Source organism: Labeo rohita, unplaced genomic scaffold, assembly GCF_022985175.1.
Source record: "Labeo rohita strain BAU-BD-2019 unplaced genomic scaffold, IGBB_LRoh.1.0 scaffold_94, whole genome shotgun sequence".
NCBI lineage: Eukaryota > Metazoa > Chordata > Actinopteri > Cypriniformes > Cyprinidae > Labeo > Labeo rohita.
Genome location: NW_026129898.1, coordinates 94,082 through 112,671, shown reverse-complemented (window position 1 = coordinate 112,671; position 18,590 = coordinate 94,082). Strand labels below are relative to the sequence as shown.

At 39.2% G+C, this 18,590-nt stretch overlaps 9 protein-coding genes across 9 annotated transcripts; 6 read left to right on the top strand and 3 right to left on the bottom strand.

Annotated features, from left to right (window-relative positions):
* Nucleotides 1–1,771: 1,771 nt before the first annotated feature.
* On the bottom strand, nt 1,772–2,836 carry LOC127162457 (histone H2B-like). Its single transcript, XM_051105243.1, has one exon. The coding sequence runs from the start codon at nt 2,828–2,830 to the stop codon at nt 2,456–2,458; it is 375 nt and encodes a 124-aa protein (XP_050961200.1). The 5' UTR covers nt 2,831–2,836; the 3' UTR covers nt 1,772–2,455.
* A 714-nt stretch (nt 2,837–3,550) lies between these two features.
* On the bottom strand, nt 3,551–3,913 carry LOC127162453 (histone H4). The gene has a single exon (XM_051105240.1). It carries the CDS (start codon nt 3,887–3,889, stop codon nt 3,578–3,580), a length of 312 nt encoding a protein of 103 aa, XP_050961197.1. The 5' UTR covers nt 3,890–3,913; the 3' UTR covers nt 3,551–3,577.
* A 2,213-nt stretch (nt 3,914–6,126) lies between these two features.
* LOC127162446 (histone H2A-like) lies at nt 6,127–6,558 on the top strand. Its single transcript, XM_051105235.1, has one exon. The coding sequence runs from the start codon at nt 6,147–6,149 to the stop codon at nt 6,531–6,533; it is 387 nt and encodes a 128-aa protein (XP_050961192.1). The 5' UTR covers nt 6,127–6,146; the 3' UTR covers nt 6,534–6,558.
* Nucleotides 6,559–7,102: 544 nt separating this feature from the next.
* LOC127162440 (histone H3) lies at nt 7,103–7,544 on the top strand. The gene has a single exon (XM_051105230.1). It carries the CDS (start codon nt 7,114–7,116, stop codon nt 7,522–7,524), a length of 411 nt encoding a protein of 136 aa, XP_050961187.1. The 5' UTR covers nt 7,103–7,113; the 3' UTR covers nt 7,525–7,544.
* A 958-nt stretch (nt 7,545–8,502) lies between these two features.
* Nucleotides 8,503–8,912, top strand: LOC127162455 (histone H2B-like). The gene has a single exon (XM_051105242.1). The coding sequence runs from the start codon at nt 8,512–8,514 to the stop codon at nt 8,884–8,886; it is 375 nt and encodes a 124-aa protein (XP_050961199.1). The 5' UTR covers nt 8,503–8,511; the 3' UTR covers nt 8,887–8,912.
* Nucleotides 8,913–11,684: 2,772 nt separating this feature from the next.
* On the top strand, nt 11,685–12,323 carry LOC127162439 (histone H1). The gene has a single exon (XM_051105229.1). The coding sequence runs from the start codon at nt 11,700–11,702 to the stop codon at nt 12,318–12,320; it is 621 nt and encodes a 206-aa protein (XP_050961186.1). The 5' UTR covers nt 11,685–11,699; the 3' UTR covers nt 12,321–12,323.
* Nucleotides 12,324–15,059: 2,736 nt separating this feature from the next.
* On the bottom strand, nt 15,060–15,485 carry LOC127162447 (histone H2A-like). Its single transcript, XM_051105236.1, has one exon. The coding sequence runs from the start codon at nt 15,468–15,470 to the stop codon at nt 15,084–15,086; it is 387 nt and encodes a 128-aa protein (XP_050961193.1). The 5' UTR covers nt 15,471–15,485; the 3' UTR covers nt 15,060–15,083.
* Nucleotides 15,486–16,398: 913 nt separating this feature from the next.
* On the top strand, nt 16,399–16,802 carry LOC127162454 (histone H4). Its single transcript, XM_051105241.1, has one exon. The coding sequence runs from the start codon at nt 16,423–16,425 to the stop codon at nt 16,732–16,734; it is 312 nt and encodes a 103-aa protein (XP_050961198.1). The 5' UTR covers nt 16,399–16,422; the 3' UTR covers nt 16,735–16,802.
* Nucleotides 16,803–17,515: 713 nt separating this feature from the next.
* LOC127162451 (histone H2B-like) lies at nt 17,516–18,512 on the top strand. The gene has a single exon (XM_051105239.1). It carries the CDS (start codon nt 17,516–17,518, stop codon nt 17,888–17,890), a length of 375 nt encoding a protein of 124 aa, XP_050961196.1. The 3' UTR covers nt 17,891–18,512.
* Nucleotides 18,513–18,590: the final 78 nt, after the last annotated feature.

Genomic DNA, 18,590 nt, shown 5'->3' with positions numbered 1-18,590 from the left:
GCAGCTTGAAGCACATGCACAACATCCGGAGGCTTCGTGTTTGTTTCTGACTCTCATGTCTGGTCCTCTTCTTTGATCAACATATAACAGTATAACAAAAACAGTAATGGAAATGTTATAACAGTTATAACTTGAATGGTGATGATGTTGGCGCTTACATTTTCGCGATCACTTCAATCCACGAGCACGTCAACATAACAGACATTGTCTCACTTCCTGATTATTCCCTTCGCATTTGCTCTCGTCTTTATCCTCATCACCATCATTCTGACTGATTCATCTTGTTCACTCACCTTCAATCAAGCCCCGCTGCTGGATTTATCCTCCTAGGTGTGTGTCTGCTTCATATCAGTATGTTTTAATGTAATTTCTAAAAACGACCATTGTAATGCTGCAAATATAATTGAAAATGTTGTCATACATACCAAGATGTTATGATCCACACTTTTTTTTTTCCAGATTAGGTCTCTTGCTCAATTAAAACCTGTTTTATTGTCGATGGAAGATTTAGAAAAAGATATAAATGCCTTTATACTGTCTCGTCTGGACAACTGTAATGTGTTGTATGTGGGGTCCTGTCAGACCATTATTTCACATCTTAAATGAGTCCAGAATGCAGCTGTTAGGCTGCTTGTGAGTGCTAAGAAAAGTCAACACATCTCTCCTATCTTGGCCTCTCTCAGATGGCTACCAGTGGGCTTCAGCATAAAATATAAGGTCCTCTTGTATGTGTTCAAAGCAGTACATGGAATGGTCCCTGCTTATGTGTCTGAGCTTATTATTTTCCGTCAATCACTGAGGTCTTTAAGATCATCAAATAAGTTGTTTCTTACTGTCCCACGGACTCATTTAAAGCTGAAAGGAATCAGGCGTTTGTTGAGATTAGAGAGATTACATCCATAAATGCTTTCAAAGCTAGGGTAAAAAAAAAAATTAATAATAATAATTAAATAAATAAATAAACATATATATATATATATATATATATATATATATATATATATATATATATATATATATATATGTACACGTATGTTTATTTATTTATTTATAGATGAAGTTGTGAAGTGCTTTATAAATAAAAGGAATGAATGAATGAATGAATGAATGAATGAATGAATGAATAAGACCCAAGGACAAAAGACCAGAAGTCAGAGGTGCAATCAATTCAAGGAAAATTGACTGAAGAAAATTGTTTGCAGTTTCATCAGCAAAAGTCAAGCTTCAACACTCTTGATGGAGTTCGTAGGCTGCTCTGCATTCACTTTCAATACAGCAGTAGTTATACTCTGCTGATTCTGATTGGTTACATTGTAGAAAAACATGCAAAATCTGTACCTATGTACATAAAGTTCAAATAATAACTTGGAAGGTTAATTAAGTGATTAGAGTTCACACGCAATATGTTGCTTTCAAGACGCATATCTGCCACCCGTGCATCAGGGTGACAGATGATGTATATATGTGTATTTCATCATGGGTGCCGTTATGAATCTCCCTGTACAGATACTAATACACACACACACAGAATATACAACATCTTCAAGGCTGGGATGCTCAAACCCAAACTCTTACAGAAACTTTCCCCCAACATCCAGATATGAAGTACTTTTTTCTCATGCAGAAGGTTTCAGTAAAATATTCTTGATTATTTTCTAAGATTTAAAGATGAAAAAATAAATGCTTTAAACATAAATTGGTCATGTAGATGAGAGGCCCTAATGACCTTTGTGACCTAAGCTAGTAAGTCAAAAAGAAAATGTACAGTCAAACCAAAATTTATTCAGACACCTACATCTCTCACATTATCACAGTTTATTCGCTATAGTTTAGAAAATGGTAAGAAAATACGACAAGAATGGAGTTAAAACTGTGTCAGAACACATTCTTCTTGATAATGCCAGTCTTCTGTCACTGTCTCACTAATGAATTAGGTTGAATAGGTGTCAGCTATTAAATTTAAGTACACAATTAGATGCGACCAATTTAAGTCAACCAAATACCAAGCAATGTTTCATTTAATTCCGTCTGTGGTGTAAAAAGTTTGCATCAACAATTAAAGAAAAAAACATTTAAGCAAAACATGGTCCGGTCAAAGTGTCTGAAAGATTTTTGGTTCCAAGTTTAACAATTTTATTGTTAGCCCACTGTATGAATTTTTGGGTGTAATATGTCACAGCTTATATTGCTAGCTGTCTGCAACCACTAGACACACTCTTGTATGCATCAAAGTCCATCTTTGCAAGCCAAAGCAAACAGCAGAGGAAACATGGAAAAAAAAAAAAAAAAAAAAAAAAAAAAAAAAACGTGCAACATTACATTCGATCTGGGCAGTCCAATATTTCCGCTGTCTCATTCAACAAACAAAGATAAACAACGACAACAGCAGACTCTTTTAAGTGAAAAGATGAGTGGCTCTTAAAAGGACCTTTGGGGTGTCTAACAATCTGTTATTCTACTTGGAGCTGGTGTACTTGGTGACGGCCTTGGTGCCCTCAGACACGGCGTGTTTGGCCAGCTCACCGGGCAGCAGCAGACGCACGGCGGTCTGGATCTCCCGTGAAGTGATGGTGGAGCGCTTGTTGTAGTGAGCCAGACGAGACGCTTCACCGGCGATGCGCTCGAAAATGTCGTTGACGAATGAATTCATGATTCCCATCGCCTTAGAAGAAATACCGGTGTCAGGATGAACCTGCTTCAGCACTTTGTACACGTAGATTGCATAGCTTTCCTTTCTGGATCGCTTGCGCTTCTTTCCTCCTTTCCCGGCGGTCTTAGTAACGGCCTTCTTGGAGCCCTTTTTAGGAGCAGATTTCGCAGGTTCAGGCATGATGACTCTAATAAACAATAGCTTGAACTGACCCGGGCAGAGGCATTTATTCACTCACCTATGCTAATTTTAAGAGGGATGTAGAACCTTCTGATTGGGTGTTTTCATTGGTGAAATGTATAAACTAGTATGTGATTTGACAACTTGACGCATCGCAAAAGAAACGAGGGCCAATCACAGGCGGGGAAATAATAGCTTAACCCACCGCTCCAGTTTGAATGACACTCTCACCCGTTTCCTTTGTTCATTTCCCGCTCTTTTTGCACAGTAATATTTTGTGAAAAATGTGGTCTTAAATAGATGTTTTGCACCAAAGTGTAATTTGAAACCAGTATGGACTTTTAGGGATAATTTTGGAGAAAAAAGACCCATATCGTTATTCCAATTATAGAGCTCTGTTGCTTTGTGGGTAGCATAAGACGTGGATAAGAGTAACAACCGCTTTTGTGTTTTGTACTATTCTTGTCTAAATTATTAATTCAAGAGCGCCTTATCAAGTACTACTTAAATTACGTATTGTGTGATATGAAAACAGAGAGAAGGGAGATCATGTTTTAGTGAAACGACACACTATCTTGCGTGTTGTCTTTTGTTTGTAAATGATGAAAAACAAAAACACGAACATTCAACTAAAATGAATACTGAACATACAACACAAAACCACATTATTGGAAGTTGAACTCTTTATATGACAGTGTGGGTGGCTCTTAAAAGAGCCGTTGGATTTATTCTCCTGATTTAAGGTGTTTAACCTCCGAATCCGTACAAGGTGCGGCCCTGTCGTTTCAGCGCGTACACAACGTCCATAGCGGTGACGGTCTTTCTCTTAGCATGCTCGGTATAAGTGACGGCATCCCGGATGACGTTCTCCAGGAAGACCTTCAACACACCGCGGGTCTCCTCGTAGATCAGACCAGAAATGCGTTTCACACCGCCGCGGCGAGCGAGACGACGAATGGCAGGTTTGGTGATTCCCTGGATATTATCGCGCAGAACTTTACGGTGACGCTTAGCGCCTCCTTTTCCGAGTCCTTTACCGCCTTTGCCTCTTCCAGACATATCTCAGCTACTGCTTCTATCGGTCAAACAACAAAAAACAATATAGACCAAGCGTTGCGGGAAGGTCTTTTACATTTGCTTACAGGACCTAATTGAAACCAACCCCGCCACTTCCCCACCCGCGGCTGGATAAAGCAGAAAATAATGTGGTTTAACGCCAACCCTAGTCTAACGATGTCTGTCCTTTGTTTAGTATTAAAATCCATATTTTAAAAGATTAATGCATTTTGACAAAGATTTTATTAGACCACATCTTCATAACATTTATAGGTACGCATTTGATAGACGTTATTAACCAAAGTGACTTTCATATCATCATTAGAGTCGCAAGCAGTTACGTGTACTTACATAACTTCATTCGTACATACTTGCACTTGGCGTTTATTATATTAATTGGCATTTCAGCAGTATGGCCATTTGAGTTGTATTTATTTACAGAAGTATGTGTCGTTGAAAAACAGTTAAAGGTTAAATAGCGGTATGTTTATGGTATGTATTATGTTGTTTCCTCTAGGTGTATATACAGTTGTGCTAAAAATTAGTAATATCTGTGATAAATATGATCAAAGGCGGATGTGAAAAAAAATTGCATTGTTTGTCCATTTGATCTTTCAGTAAAAACAAACTTTTTTTTTTAAAGTGGGGGAAAATCACATTCTGCAATATATATATATATATATATATATATATATATATATATATATATATACATATATTATTATTATTATTTTTTTGTTTTGTTTTGTTTTGTTTTGTTTTGTTTTTAGGGATACTCCTAGAAATTCTTCTAGGAGTATGTGTGTATGTATGTATGTATGTATGTATTTATTTATTTATTTATTATCACACCAAGGGGAGTCGGAATTCCCATTTCTAACTCCAGGGCAATAATTAAAACAAACAAACAAACAACATCAACAGAAAATGTTACAAATATTCCTGGAAGAGGATGTGTCTATATTTTCCTAATGCACAGTGAGGAGGGAAGTTGAGTGGCCAAAGACTCTCCAAGAATCACAGCTGGACTCTTGAGGTCAGAAAGTCTCAGGAAAAAAAGAAGAAAAAAAAAGTTATCACATCATGTCTATGAGGGTTTCATGAACAAACCTAGAAAAGAAAATGGTTTCATTAAAAAAAATAAAAAAAACGGCAGCATATTCAGTTGTCAGGCACGGCTGGAACTTCAAACACAATTGGCTTCTATGGCAAAATGAAACTAAACAAAAAAAAAGCCTTTTAGCAGCAAACACTCAAGACGGGGTCGGTGCAAACAGAGATAAAAACTACCCCATGTGTACTGTGAAATATATTGCTGGATCTTTAATTTTGTGGTCATATTTTTCTGCTGGTGGTACTGGAAAAATAGTTTTGATGCACTGACTGTCCATTGTAGAAATCTTAAAATGGGCTGTGGTTGTATCTTCCAACAGGTCAATGATCCACAAACAAACATCCAAATTAGACCAAAATTGGGTAATTGAGAACAAAATCAAGCTTCTACAATGGCTGTCCCAGTCCTCTGACCTGAACCCTATAGAAAACGAGTGGGCCAACTAAGGAGAAGAGCTGTGAATCTGGAGGGTATGAAGAGATTCTGTATGAATGAATAGTCTCTGATCTCTTGTTAGGGGTTCTCCAAACTCATCAGGCATTATAAAAAAAAAAAATCTCAGAGCTGTTATCTTGGGAAAAGGACATTGCAAAAAGTGTTGAATAAAAGGGTATGATTCATTCTGACCCACGTTTATTGAAGAAAAAAAAACAAATCTTTCATAATTACCCCCTATCTTAAATTTTCAGTCTCCAATGGAAGGTTATATTTTATTTTATTTTATTTTATTCTTAGTCTAAGTAATTTATTATAAGACAGTATCTGAGTTCATGTTTTACACGTTGACTTCATTTAGAACAAAAATCACGATTATTAATAACAGTTTTAATGAATAATCGATATAAATTCTATTAGATTAAAAACAACATGTATTAATGTTTCTTGCAAAAATCAAAACACCTTTCACAATTTCTTTAATGTTTTCTTTCATGTGTTGTTTAATAGTCTAAAATGCTGCATGATCCGACCGCCCGCTGTGGAGGTGTGGCTTTAGCTGTGGTTGTTGGAGGGAAGCTCAGTGATTGGTTTAAATACTTACAAGGCTCCTAACCAATAGTGGACTGGGACGCTCGTTTAAAAACAGCATAGCGGGGCTCTCAGATTTATTATTTGAAGTTACCAACGTAATAGTTTTTAAACCTAACAATGAGTGGTAGAGGCAAAACCGGTGGTAAGGTGAGAGCGAAGGCCAAGACTCGCTCATCCAGGGCAGGACTGCAGTTCCCCGTCGGTCGTGTTCACAGGCTTCTCCGCAAAGGAAACTATGCAGAGCGTGTAGGTGCCGGTGCTCCCGTCTATCTGGCGGCTGTGCTCGAGTATCTTACCGCTGAGATCTTGGAGTTGGCTGGAAACGCCGCGAGGGACAACAAGAAGACCCGTATTATTCCCCGTCACCTGCAGCTGGCGGTGCGCAATGACGAGGAGCTCAACAAACTTCTGGGCGGAGTGACTATCGCTCAGGGCGGCGTGCTGCCCAACATCCAGGCTGTGCTGCTGCCCAAAAAGACCGAAAAACCCGCCAAAACCAAATAAACTGATTCGAGTCAGTTTTTTTAAAACCCAAAGGCTCTTTTAAGAGCCACCCACTTTATCTTTTAAAGAGAAATTTCTGTTTAAGCGTTTGGTGTAATATAGCTTTTGGTTTTCAAAACTTAAATGAAGATGAATGTTTAAAATAAGTGTTTGTGTTGTTTTATTAATGTAATAGTAAGAAGTAAAATAATTTTAGTAATCTATAATATGATGGGTAAACTCAAATTTCTGGGTGAAGCAGTAATTTTAGTAACAACACAAAAAAAGGCAGCTTGATATGTTGTTATATATGTATATGTGTGTGTGTGTGTGTGTGTGTGTGAAAAAACAAGGGAATATAATTATGCGACAAGACATAAATGTAACACAGAACAATGACTCTTCAGCAGGAAACACAAACTGCCGCCCGCTTGCTTTGAAAGCGCCAGAAGCACAATCATTGGCTAGCAGTCATGCTCAGATGTCACGCGCTAGCCAATAGTATGCCTCTGTACATCGCTACACTGTGTGTGACCTTGGAGGACTTTAAAGGCAGCCGTGTAACAGAAAGCATTTTTCTCGGTAGTTGAAGTATCTAGCAATGGCAAGAACCAAGCAGACCGCTCGTAAATCCACCGGTGGCAAAGCCCCGAGGAAGCAGCTCGCTACTAAAGCCGCCCGAAAAAGCGCGCCAGCCACCGGTGGCGTCAAGAAGCCCCATCGTTACAGGCCCGGGACCGTGGCTCTCCGAGAGATCCGCCGTTATCAGAAGTCCACCGAGCTGCTGATCCGCAAACTGCCTTTCCAGCGTCTTGTCCGAGAAATCGCTCAAGATTTCAAGACGGATCTGCGCTTCCAGAGCTCCGCTGTCATGGCTCTGCAGGAGGCCAGCGAGGCTTATTTGGTCGGCCTGTTTGAGGACACCAACCTGTGCGCCATCCACGCCAAGAGAGTCACCATCATGCCCAAGGACATTCAGCTGGCCCGCCGCATCCGCGGAGAGCGCGCTTAAACCCGCAGCCGCTGCATTAAACCCCAAAGGCTCTTTTAAGAGCCACCACAGCTGCACTGAATGAGACAATTTTCTGTACGTTTTTTTTTTATTATTATTTTTTTTTTTGTATGTTTTTGTTTAAAAAAACACTTTCAAGTTTCATGAAATCAAGTAAGTTGTATTTATTGTTATACTATTGTCTTTTTCATGCAAGTTGTATAATACAGACCTAAAGTATTTTTGTTCCATATAAAAATATTTAATCTGTTATGTTTATCTCTCAGTAACTGCCTTTCACAGTGCTGTTAGTGCTAACTGTCTTAATGTTGAGTTAATGAGTCGTTTCTAAAAAGTGAAATTTTATTACGTTTTATTTATTTATTTTAATTTATTTTATCGAGACTGTCTGCAATGAAATATACCCCAAATAGTATGACAGTGTTCCTTTTAGGCATAATCTTTTCATTTTTTTTTATTTTATTTTTTTTACACAATGGCCTGCTCTGGTTTAGGCCATAGTTCAGTTGAAACATTTAAGTCATATTTATAAACGTGATTTAAAAACAAACAAAAACAACAGCAACAACAAAAACACTACTACGTCTAACTTGGCACCGATATATTTTTAGATCAGTCAGTGCAAGTTTATTTCAGCTGAAACAGCACAGACTTATATTTTATTATTGTATAAAGGTATACAAAAAAATATACGATTTATTTGCTCAAAATATTACAATACAAAAAGAGCGGGAAATTAACAAAGAAAACTGAGTCGTTGGGGGTGTTGTTCAAACATGAAGAGGTAGGTGGAGATATAATTTAGCCGCATGTGATTGGCCCACCTTCCAGTTGTGATGCGTTGAGCTGTCCAATTAAATGCGAGTTTTTGGGTTTGGCCAATGAAAAGACGCAATCAAAAAGTCCCATATATATCAATATTAGCATAGGCGAGTAAATAAATGCATCTGTCTGGCTGACTTGAAACATTGACTCGTCAGCGTCATCATGCCTGAACCAGCGAAGTCTGCGCCTAAGAAGGGTTCAAAGAAGGCCGTCACTAAGACCGCCGGGAAGGGAGGAAAGAAGCGCAAAAGATCCAGGAAGGAGAGCTATGCCATCTACGTGTACAAAGTGCTGAAGCAGGTTCATCCCGACACCGGTATCTCTTCTAAGGCGATGGGAATCATGAACTCGTTCGTCAACGACATCTTCGAGCGCATCGCCGGTGAAGCGTCTCGTCTGGCTCACTACAACAAGCGCTCCACCATCACTTCACGGGAGATCCAGACCGCCGTGCGTCTGCTGCTGCCCGGTGAGCTGGCCAAACACGCCGTGTCTGAGGGCACCAAGGCCGTCACCAAGTACACCAGCTCCAAATAAAATACGCAAAGGCTGTTAGCCACCCCCCAAAGGCTCTTTTAAGAGCCACCCATTTTTTCTCTTAAAGAGCAGTTCTGAGTTGTGTTAGAGACTCTGTGTTGAGTCTTCTCCATTTAGTTAACACAAAAGAGGAAAACTAACCTTAACTCTAACTTTTGTTTAAATGTTTAAGTACCCATGTTTTAATTCAAAACATCATAGTAGCTGCACTATGGATGCACATTGAGTGAACTTACTCAATTAACCTTTTGATCTAAATGGAAGTGAAGATTGGTGGTTTAGATTGTGTTATGTAACTCCATTATGACAATATGGGTATGCTGAATACAGTATAGTATTAGAAGAGTAATGTGCACTGATAATATAATGTATGAAAAGATGAAGCATGTTTTGTAGGAAGAATATCCCACATTATAAAGTGCTATTTGGCGTATAAACACTAAAGTAGTGTATCAGTATTAAAGATTATGACTAAGCAAACTATACATATGGATTCCTGAATTGAAAGTAATTTTTGGAGTAACTGCAATAACTGTTGTTGTTGCAGTTATGTATATATATATATATATATATATACATAACTGCAACAACAACAGCCATTAATGTCATTATATCAGTTTATTTAACATTATTGCAACTGAAATAATAGTAGAATTAAAGTGGATGACAGCATCCTAAATAAAAACATTTGCAACTTACTAGAAATGAATAGTGATTTTTACTGTTGCAACTTAAAGAATATGAAATGAAACAAAATACGAATAACATTTGTTGATTTTGTGGAGAAAAGACTTCTCTTTTTTTGAAAATCTGCCTCCTGAGCATTATTTTGCGAGGTAAAAACTACACTTTATTGCAAGAAGACAACAAAGCTGAGATGCCTCCAGAACATCTGAATCTTTCCCTGTCCAGTCTACCATCTTTGTACAATTTCGTTATTGGTCACTGTCCAATCGGCCTACAGATCACTTGTTGATATGTCATTGACAGTACTTTTCCACACATATTTATTAGTTTTGCTTGTTGTCGGGTACCCAAGGTTGCAAAGGCATATACATGTTAGGATTTTAATGAGCTGTCAGGATTTTAATGAGTACACATTATCTAGTTCTAGTATCTCATTATCTCATCCTGTGGCATCTTCAATCTCCGGTACTTCCTTCTGTACACACACATAGGCCGTGAGGCCTTCAAGCGCACCTGGCTGTCAAATGAGGCAAACTAACTTTCACAAACAGCCAAGGGATCTTCTTCAAATTATTCCATATAGAATACATTAAGTATTTCATCATTTATTTTTAGAAATGACATTAAAACATACTGATATGAAACAGACATAGACCAATGAGGATAAATTCAGCAGCAGGGCTTTACTGAAGACAGGTAAGCAAACAAGTCAGGGACACTCAGAAGATGGAGGGTGATGAGGATGAGAACAACCGCAAAGGGAAAATTCAGCATGTAGTGAGACAATGTCTGTAATGCTGACAAGCTTGTTAATTGAAGTGATCACAAAAAAAAAAAAAAAAAATGAAATTAGTGAATTATTACTATTATTATTACTTTGCTTCTTACGCACCAATTAAAATCAAGGGAATTAAATGTCACAAAAAATAACCTAGTTAATAATGTTTAAGAATTTAGGCAAAGACTGTTCAAGAGAGATCAGAATTAATTGTTAAGAACAGAAACGACTTGCTGCTCTCATCCTTTTTGAAAATATATTTTCTTTTGGCAAGTTGTAGTTCTCCAGCTTTTTCCAAGCTTTCAGTCTGGCATAGTTAATACTGTCAGTATCTCTATCATAGTCCAGTCTCTTGCTAGAACAGTATGTGTACAGTCTTGCCTATAGTTGTGATGGCCAGAATATCCTCACCATTCAAAAATGTCCTCATTAATATTGTGAAATATGAGGACAGTTATAACATTCCCATTACTGACCTGCCTTTGAATACCCGAAAGCAAAATTTTGGAAACTTTGTAATCATTATATAGTCATTAGTATAGGGTTCTAAAACAATGTGCCTTCAGACTTCAGTACCGGTTCCAGTTTAACCTGCCTGTAATTCTACACACCCTAACTGGCTTTTTCTGGTGTGCTTCGTTTGGGTAAGATCTAAGCTCTATGATATACATTATATTACTGTTCTATGAATTAACACATAATAGTGGTTAACTAAAAATGTAATAAAATCACAAATAAGTGGCGTTAACTAACTAGAATAGCAAAGGATAAAACCACAGATTATATGATGATCGAAGAAGACCGGACTTCAGAGTCAGAAACACACACGAAGCATCCGGATGAGGCATATGTGCTTCAATCTGCCCAAAACAGCGACTGTATGAAACACTACACACGTTACTCCGTGATGCCCATTTCATTAAAGTGACTTTCGAACTGTTTGCTGAACACACGGAAGACGATATCAGTTTTGGTTAACTTTTTTAACCTAAATATACCATCGAAGTTACACGCGTTTTTTCCTATGGCTGCTGCTCGCCTTGGATTCGATCTGACAGGAACAAAAGAAACATTTCCTCAACGCTACTTTTAGTCTCCAAAGAAAGCTAGGAACCTCTGCTTGGTGTTCACTTTAATTTTTCTGCCTCAAACCACTTCACCCATCCAGTTTTTGCTTCAAATGTCAGAGAAGAAAACACAAGCGTGATGCGCTCGTGAAGGCGCACAGTCGCAGAGCGGGCAAGTTGAGTCTGTAAGGTTCTCATGTGTTATTTAAGAGCACAGAGACGTGGGCTAGCCGCTCATTGTTGAATTCAACGTTTGTGAGGTTGTACGTCCGCTCAGAGAAATGGCAGAAACCGCCCCAGCAGCTCCAGCCGCCCCACCGGCGAAATCGCCCAAGAAGAAAACCGCCGCGAAGGCCAAGAAAGCAGGTCCAGGCGTTGGTGACCTGATCGTTAAAGCTGTGTCCGCATCCAAGGAGAGGAGCGGTGTGTCTCTCGCCGCCTTGAAGAAAGCTCTCGCTGCCGGTGGCTATGACGTGGAGAAGAACAACTCACGCGTCAAGATCGCCATCAAGAGTTTGGTGACTAAAGGCACCCTGGTGCAGGTCAAAGGGACCGGCGCCTCAGGCTCCTTCAAACTCAGCAAGAAGCAAAGCGAGACCAAGAAGAAGCCGGTCAAGAAGGCGGCTCCTAAAGCCAAGAAGCCCGCGGCCAAGAAACCCGCTGCTGCCAAGAAGCCCAAGAGCGCAGCGGCAAAGAAGCCCGCCGCTAAGAAGTCACCCAAGAAGGCCAAGAAACCCGCCGCCGCAGCCGCGAAGAAGGCAACAAAGAGCCCTAAGAAGGCAAAGAAGCCAGCAGCCCCTAAAAAAGCAGTTAAGAGCCCCAAGAAGGCGAAGACTGCCAAACCCAAGACGGTAAAGCCTAAAGCAGCCAAGCCTAAAAAGGCCGCTCCCAAGAAGAAGTAAAAAGTAGGCAGTTTCTTCCTCAACGGCTCTTTTAAGAGCCACCCACTCACTCATGAAAGAGTAAACTTTCTTGGTATTGCAATTGATTTGATCATCTTTCTCGATCATTACAGAAGTGAAACCTTTACATTGAAAGGATTGTTTCACCACTTTTCTTAAAATTGTCATATTTTACGCACGTCTGTGCGCTAAAAAAAAAAAAAAAAAGTTGGGTATATCGATCCCAAAGTACTGAGCGTATACTCAAAAATATCGATACTAAGGTGATGTATTTACCAGTGATTTTGTTCAACAAATAATAATAATAATAAAATAATACGTACAGTATGCATTGATATAACCTACGCTAGCGAATAAATATTTTCCTGCTCATCTGAAAGCACAAATGTTGCAAGACAGAACCAATCAATCACAGAGAACATTCTCTCATTTCAAACAGGGCTGCGTTTCCCAAAAATATCATAAGAAAGCAGTGGTGCTTTTGGGAACGGCAGCCCAGAACAATGCTAATCAGAGGGCAAACAAATAAATAAATAAATAAATAAAAAACAAAAACAAACAACAAAAAAAACACAAATAAATAAAATTGGGTTCTTTCACAATAAACAAACTGAAACTGTAGTCTACATAATTTGTGCAATTACATTTATTTAAATTAACGTTTAAAGTTCATTAATCATGTTATATTTTGTAGTAATGTTAATGTAAATAATTCACTGTCAGAATAAAAATGTTGCATTTTATGTGTGCAACAGCCTGTCACTGAGTATTTTCAACTATACATGTTGTAGTTACCACTACAGTAAACATTTTAACCGTGTGTAAAAAAAATATGATTTAATGTATATTCAAAGTAATGAATCCGAACTTTTTGCCTTTTACAAAAAAAAGAAAAAAAAAAAGAAAAAAAAAAAGGAATCAAAATACAAAAGCTCATAAATCACACTTGAAATATTGCAGTTCTTATGAATTTACTTCTGAAAATGTCTTAATACAATAGCAAAATAAAAATAATACAAATTTAGATGGAAAACAAAATATGAATAGGTCAGTGTAACCCTTCTTATGAAATTATACATTACTGTGTTATACGGTGACAAATGTGCGGAGAAAAATAGTTCAAAACCTTCCGAAAATACAATAAAAATTCGCTGCACAATTTAAAAAAAAAAAAAACAAAAAAAAAAAACGTGTGCTTCGGACATTACACAACTTGCGGTCACATTTCTTTCCCCCGGAAAGAAATTTGGCTCTGACAATAATAGAAAATTAAAATACTCATAATACACACAAAGGGAACATCTGAACTCAACTCCTTAAACAAGTGAGCGCAACTGCACTTGATATTCGCAATATTTAGTACAGTATTTATCGAGTATCTTCAGTAGTGTAACTACAGTGGAAATGACTTCTTTCTGTGCAATTTTGGTGGCTCTTAAAAGAGCCTTTGGGGTTTAATGGGGCTGATGCAGCGGCTGCGGGTTTAAGCGCGCTCTCCGCGGATGCGGCGGGCCAGCTGAATGTCCTTGGGCATGATGGTGACTCTCTTGGCGTGGATGGCGCACAGGTTGGTGTCCTCAAACAGGCCGACCAAATAAGCCTCGCTGGCCTCCTGCAGAGCCATGACAGCGGAGCTCTGGAAGCGCAGATCCGTCTTGAAATCTTGGGCGATTTCACGGACCAAACGCTGGAAAGGCAGTTTGCGGATCAGAAGCTCGGTGGACTTCTGATAACGGCGGATCTCGCGGAGAGCCACAGTCCCGGGCCTGTAACGATGGGGCTTCTTGACGCCACCGGTGGCTGGGGCGCTTTTCCGGGCGGCCTTGGTTGCGAGCTGCTTCCTCGGGGCTTTGCCACCGGTGGATTTACGAGCGGTCTGCTTGGTTCTTGCCATTGCTGCGATGCAATTCCTTCTCCGTGCTGGGTAAGCAGAAAATGCTACTTGACGTTACCCGCCTGTTTTTAAAGCTTTGTATGGCCACGCCAAAGGTGCAGAGAATAGCGATTGGCTGATGTATGAAATCTGCGCATGACTGCTAGCCAATGACTGCGCATATCCTGTTTTTAAACGGGGAACTCTTTGAATTTCCCGCCTAAAATGCTGTGTTCCCTTCGCTACTTTACGAATCGAACAAATAACCACACTATAGGCTTCATACTCGCGTTGTTTTATTAATTCCTTCTGAAATATTCCTTAATCCGATGTCATGAAAATTGTTACCCTCCCTATAAAATCACTACAAACGGACACGGACAGTTATCTTACAAATGTAATGTGATAATAGCTGCATCTCATTTCGGAGGCTGCGTCCTCCAGTGTTTTTAAGTCGTAACGCATAACTTTGTAAGTTACTTTGTGTTTATACCACACGATGCAGTAATAGATCCTTGTAATGTAAATACATACTTTTTTGTATATAAAGCACATAAACCTGCCAATGGTGATGTAGATCAGTTAATCTATTTTTCAGACTTTCTGGAAACCACAAATTTCTTGTAGCTTGCGCGAATAAAGCTCATCATGATTTGTTAATTCATAACCCCTCGCCACAGATCGCCGCAGTTATAATTACATTTACAGTAAATCATATTTTAAAAACGATAACAACAATAGATGTACAATTTGATTTTAATTGATGGTGCCTATGCGCACTTACAGCATGCTGCTACTCACAAAAACAACTAACAGAAAAGCGCTCTTTAGTGGATAAAATGGGTGGCTCTTAAAAGAGCCTTTGGGTTCAGAAACACGTTCAAATCTGTTTATTTGGTTTTGGTGGGTTTTTCGGTCTTTTTGGGCAGCAGCACAGCCTGGATGTTGGGCAGCACGCCGCCCTGAGCGATAGTCACTCCGCCCAGGAGTTTGTTGAGCTCCTCGTCATTGCGCACCGCCAGCTGCAAGTGACGGGGAATGATACGGGTCTTCTTGTTGTCCCTCGCGGCGTTTCCAGCCAACTCCAAGATCTCAGCGGTAAGATACTCGAGCACAGCCGCCAGATAGACGGGAGCACCGGCACCTACGCGCTCTGCATAGTTGCCTTTGCGGAGAAGCCTGTGAACACGACCAACGGGGAACTGCAGTCCTGCCCTGGATGAGCGAGTCTTGGCCTTCGCTCTCGCTTTACCACCGGTTTTACCTCTGCCACTCATTGTTGTCTATTATCTTCACAAGTGAAACTATCAGAAACAAATAATTTTAGGTGCTGAGTTTAAATGAGCGTGCCAGTTGCTCATTGGTTTAAAGTCTGTTAACTTTTTAAACCAATCATTGAACTTCCCTCCAACACCCACCGCCAAAGACCAGCCCCTTTCTGGCGATCGGATTATGCAGTTGATTTTTATTTTGAAAAAATAGATGACAGAAAACATTACAACGTTGGTTATAGAAAATGTAAAACTTGAATATAAAACAAATATTAAGGGTATATCTTTTTTAGGGGTGGGCGATACCACTAATTTTGTTTTCGATAAGATACCCGCACTTGTAAGGCTATCATTGATATCGATACGATACTTCTAAATTGAACTTTAAAATTATAACATTTATTAAATTAGAAAGAGTAAAATATGTAATTACACCTTTAACTTTAACTTTATATTTGAAACGCATTTTAACCTTCAATATGACTTAATTGCAATGTATTGACTGTTTCTCAATTACACACATACTTCTGTAAATAAGTAATAATAATAAATATACATGTGGTTGTGTAAATATACGTAATTGCTTTATAATAATTGCTTTTTTACGGCGAAATGGGACATCAGCTTTTCAGCCTTTATGCAGCTCAAATGGTAAAGCGTGACTCTGGACAGCAACGATAATGATTTGTAAGTCGCTTTGGTTTAAAACGTCTGCCAAGTGCATGCTTGTAAATATTATCTAGACCTAAATAATCTCTGTCAAATTAATCTTAGAACACACTGATTTTAAAACATAAACCCATATGGTTTCGTACTCTGACTACCGGGGGAGGGGTGTGCGCAATGTGACGTGGCGTTGGTTTCAGTTAGGTCCTGTAAGCAAATGTAAAAGGCCTCCCTTCGGCAGTAATCTTCTATTCGTTGTCATTCTTGAGTTGTAACGAGAAACATCTTTAAGATGTCTGGAAGAGGCAAAGGCGGTAAAGGACTCGGAAAAGGAGGCGCGAAGCGTCACCGCAAAGTTCTGCGCGATAACATCCAGGGAATCACCAAACCCGCCATTCGTCGTCTCGCTCGTCGTGGTGGCGTCAAGCGCATCTCTGGTCTGATCTACGAGGAGACTCGCGGTGTGTTGAAGGTGTTTCTGGAGAACGTTATCCGGGATGCTGTCACTTATACCGAGCATGCTAAGAGAAAGACCGTCACCGCTATGGACGTTGTGTACGCGCTGAAACGACAGGGCCGCACCTTGTACGGATTCGGAGGTTAGACGTTTTGAATCAGAAAAACAAACCCAACGGCTCTTTTAAGAGCCACCCACACTGTCATATAAAGAGTCAAACAATTTCAATAATGTGCTTTTTTTTTTTTTTGTTATTAAATGATTAGTTTTAGTTTAAGTGTTTTATAGTAGTACATTCGTGTCTTTTGTTTTCTTTAATCTAAGTAGAATAATATGCCCCAGATGTCATCATAGTTTCATTATTATTGTTAATAGTAGTATTTTTTTTTTTTTTTTTTTTTTTTATATTTATGTCACAGAATGTTTATCAATTGAATAAGCGCTTGGTTTAAGTCGGTTTGCAAAACAAGAGGAGCACTAAAGCGATTATGTCACACGCTCTTTTATTTTTAATTTTTGTGAAGAATACGCCAACAGCTCAATAAGTGTATCAACGTTATGGGCCTTTTTCTCCAAATTTCCCTTAAATATTCTATAATGGTTTTAAATTACATATTGATGCATAATGTCTATTTTGGACCACATATTTTCTTATAATATTACAGTGTAAAAAGAGCGGGAAATGAACAACGGGAAATGAGTCGGGGGAGCGTGCCATTCAAACATGGAGCGGTGGGTGGAGCTATAATTTATCCGCCTGTGATTCGCCCTCGTTCCAGTCATGATGTCTTGAATGGTCCAATTAAATACTAGTTTATACGTTTGGCCAATGAAAACACGCAATCAGAAGGTACCACTTCTCTCTGAAAATTAGCATAGGCGAGTGAACAAATGTCTCTGCTTGGCTGTATGTAATCATTACAGCATCATGCCTGAACCAGCGAAGTCCGCGCCTAAGAAGGGCTCCAAGAAGGCCGTTACTAAAACTGCCGGGAAGGGCGGGAAGAAGCGCAAGAGATCCAGGAAGGAGAGTTATGCTATCTACGTGTACAAAGTGTTGAAGCAGGTTCATCCCGACACCGGTATCTCTTCTAAGGCGATGGGAATCATGAACTCGTTCGTCAACGACATCTTCGAGCGCATCGCCGGTGAAGCGTCTCGTCTGGCTCACTACAACAAGCGCTCCACCATCACTTCACGGGAGATCCAGACCGCCGTGCGTCTGCTGCTGCCCGGTGAGCTGGCCAAACACGCCGTGTCTGAGGGCACCAAGGCTGTCACCAAGTACACCAGCTCCAAGTAGAGCTCTGCTCAAACTCACAGAAACCCAAAGGCTCTTTTAAGAGCCACCAATTTTCTCATTGAAAGAGCATTTATTATTATAATTCATGGTTAGATCTCTTACATGAAGTGAAGTTTCGTGAGTTCTGTGAGTCCTACTCTAATAATCAACCAAGATAATCTTTCTACAGGACACTTATTTAAGGTTCGAACTGTGAAAACAGCCGTTATTATACTCTATTAATGGACTTAAACCTTTATCTACTCACTTGGTATGGGTACTTTCCGAAAGTGTGTAGTGTGTATCACTGTAGACAAATGCACTCATGATCAAATAATTTTGCATATGGGCCTTTTTATTTTAATTAATTTGGTAATGTTATTCAAATGCTCAAATTAACTTAAATCTAGTAAGGAAACTGAAAGATTTTCCTTGTCAGACTTTAGTTAGTGTTAGGTTTATTCGTATGGGCCAGAGTGTACTATCAGTGTACTGTCCTAGAAATTACTTTTCTTTTATGATGATTACGACTTAAGTTTTCTGAGGCTGAATACAGAGACAATAAAAATAGCTCTAAATATTACCTAGATTATCACTGCATTGCAGGTTACATTGTTCAAATGTCAGACAAAAAAAGTAGCTCATATGTAGGAAAAGCTTGTCCGTAAAAATAATAGTCAGGAATAAAGCCTTAATTGTGCTTGTTATATTTTGTAAAATA